This window comes from Triticum dicoccoides, chromosome 4A, assembly GCF_002162155.2.
Source record: "Triticum dicoccoides isolate Atlit2015 ecotype Zavitan chromosome 4A, WEW_v2.0, whole genome shotgun sequence".
In the NCBI taxonomy this organism is placed as follows: domain Eukaryota; kingdom Viridiplantae; phylum Streptophyta; class Magnoliopsida; order Poales; family Poaceae; genus Triticum; species Triticum dicoccoides.
This window is the reverse complement of record NC_041386.1, coordinates 699372068-699373417: the sequence shown is the minus strand read 5'-3', so window position 1 is coordinate 699373417 and position 1350 is coordinate 699372068. Positions and strand designations below refer to the sequence as shown.

General features: G+C 59.4%; 1 protein-coding gene across 1 annotated transcript in view; it reads left to right on the top strand.

The window, feature by feature from the left end:
- Positions 1-592: 592 nt before the first annotated feature.
- The window catches only part of LOC119288003 (dnaJ homolog subfamily C member 17-like), a 3600-nt gene continuing 2842 nt past the window's right edge, over positions 593-1350 (top strand). Inside the window, exon 1 of the mRNA XM_037567622.1 lies at positions 593-1122. Within this exon, the coding sequence (XP_037423519.1) occupies positions 655-1122 (468 nt within the window). The 5' untranslated portion in view covers positions 593-654. The remainder of the gene's footprint in view (positions 1123-1350) is intronic.

Genomic DNA, 1350 nt, shown 5'->3' with positions numbered 1-1350 from the left:
CAGACACAAACTTAACCTGAATTTGGGCAGAAAATGAGGCATGACAAAAAGAACAAACATTTGTCCGTTTGCGTAGGTGTGTTTGTTCTTTTTTTATCGACCCAAACAAAATCAAACAGATGAAATGCGTGACGTATTGGAGTTGGTCTAACCCTCAAATTTGCTAACGATCGCCCCGTTGCGGTCGGTTTGCGTTAGACCTGGCCATGGACAGCCCGGCCCGACCCAGCCTGGTCCGACCTTGTCCATGGGCTGGGCTCAGGCCTAGATTTCAAGCCCGAAAGCCGGGTCGGGCTGGGCCCAAGCCCGTCGTATTCGCGCATTAACGAAGAGGCCCGACCCGAGGCCCGGTGGGCTTTTAGCATGATGGGCCAGGGTCAGGCCCAATTTTAGGCCCAACGGCCGGGCCGGGCCAGGCTTGGGCCTCTTTTTTTCATCGGGCTTTGGTAGGCCCAGCCCGGCCTGACAGATGGCCAGGTATAGTTTGTGTCCACCGTCTTCCCCTCCGTAGTTTTGGGTTCGACCACACCCAAACCCAAACCGGCTCGCACGCTTTTCTAGGGTTGGCGCTTCCCAGATCTCACCGGCGCCATCTTACCTTCCCGTCGGAGAGCCCTCGCCGAACCGACCGGTCCCTCCTCCGCCCTTCCCCTCATGGCGGCGGTGGCGGACGTCGACCACTACGAGGTGCTCCGGCTGCCGTCGGGCGAGGAGGGCGAGGCGCTGAGCGTCGAGCAGATCGACAAGGCCTACCGGGCGGAGTCGCGGCTGCGGCACCCGGACAAGCGCCCCGACGACCCCGCCGCCACCGCCGACTTCCAGGGCCTCGTCACCTCCTACAGGCTCCTACGCGACGAGTCCCTCCGCCGCCAGTTCGACGCCCGCCTCCGCGCCCGCCGCGGGGCCGCCGCCCGCGCCGCCGCCACCGGGGTCAAGCGGCGCAGGGCCGTGTCGGACCTGGAGGAGCGCGAGCGCGCCTTTGCTGCCCGTGCGGGAGCGGGACCGGCCTTCGACCCCGCGCAGCTGGCCAGGCGGGAGGATAAGCGCAAGGCTGCGGACGTTAAGCGCGAGCTGGAGGACTTCTTCAGGAAGTCCGTCGCCTCTGGCTCTGCTTCCACTTCGGTATAATCTCTCACTGTTTTTTTTTCCCTTGAATCTAGTAAATTCGTTTTCTTTTCCTTGTTGTTGGATTGATAGCATTCTATTTTTTGCTGCAACTTACAATTTGTTGCCTTATGGGATGATGAATGTTGGGGATTTTGTGTAGCCTCTAGACCTAAAAGACAAGATGATGCACCTTAACTGGCTTACTCCTGAACAATTTCTCAAGAGTGATATTTGATCAGACAG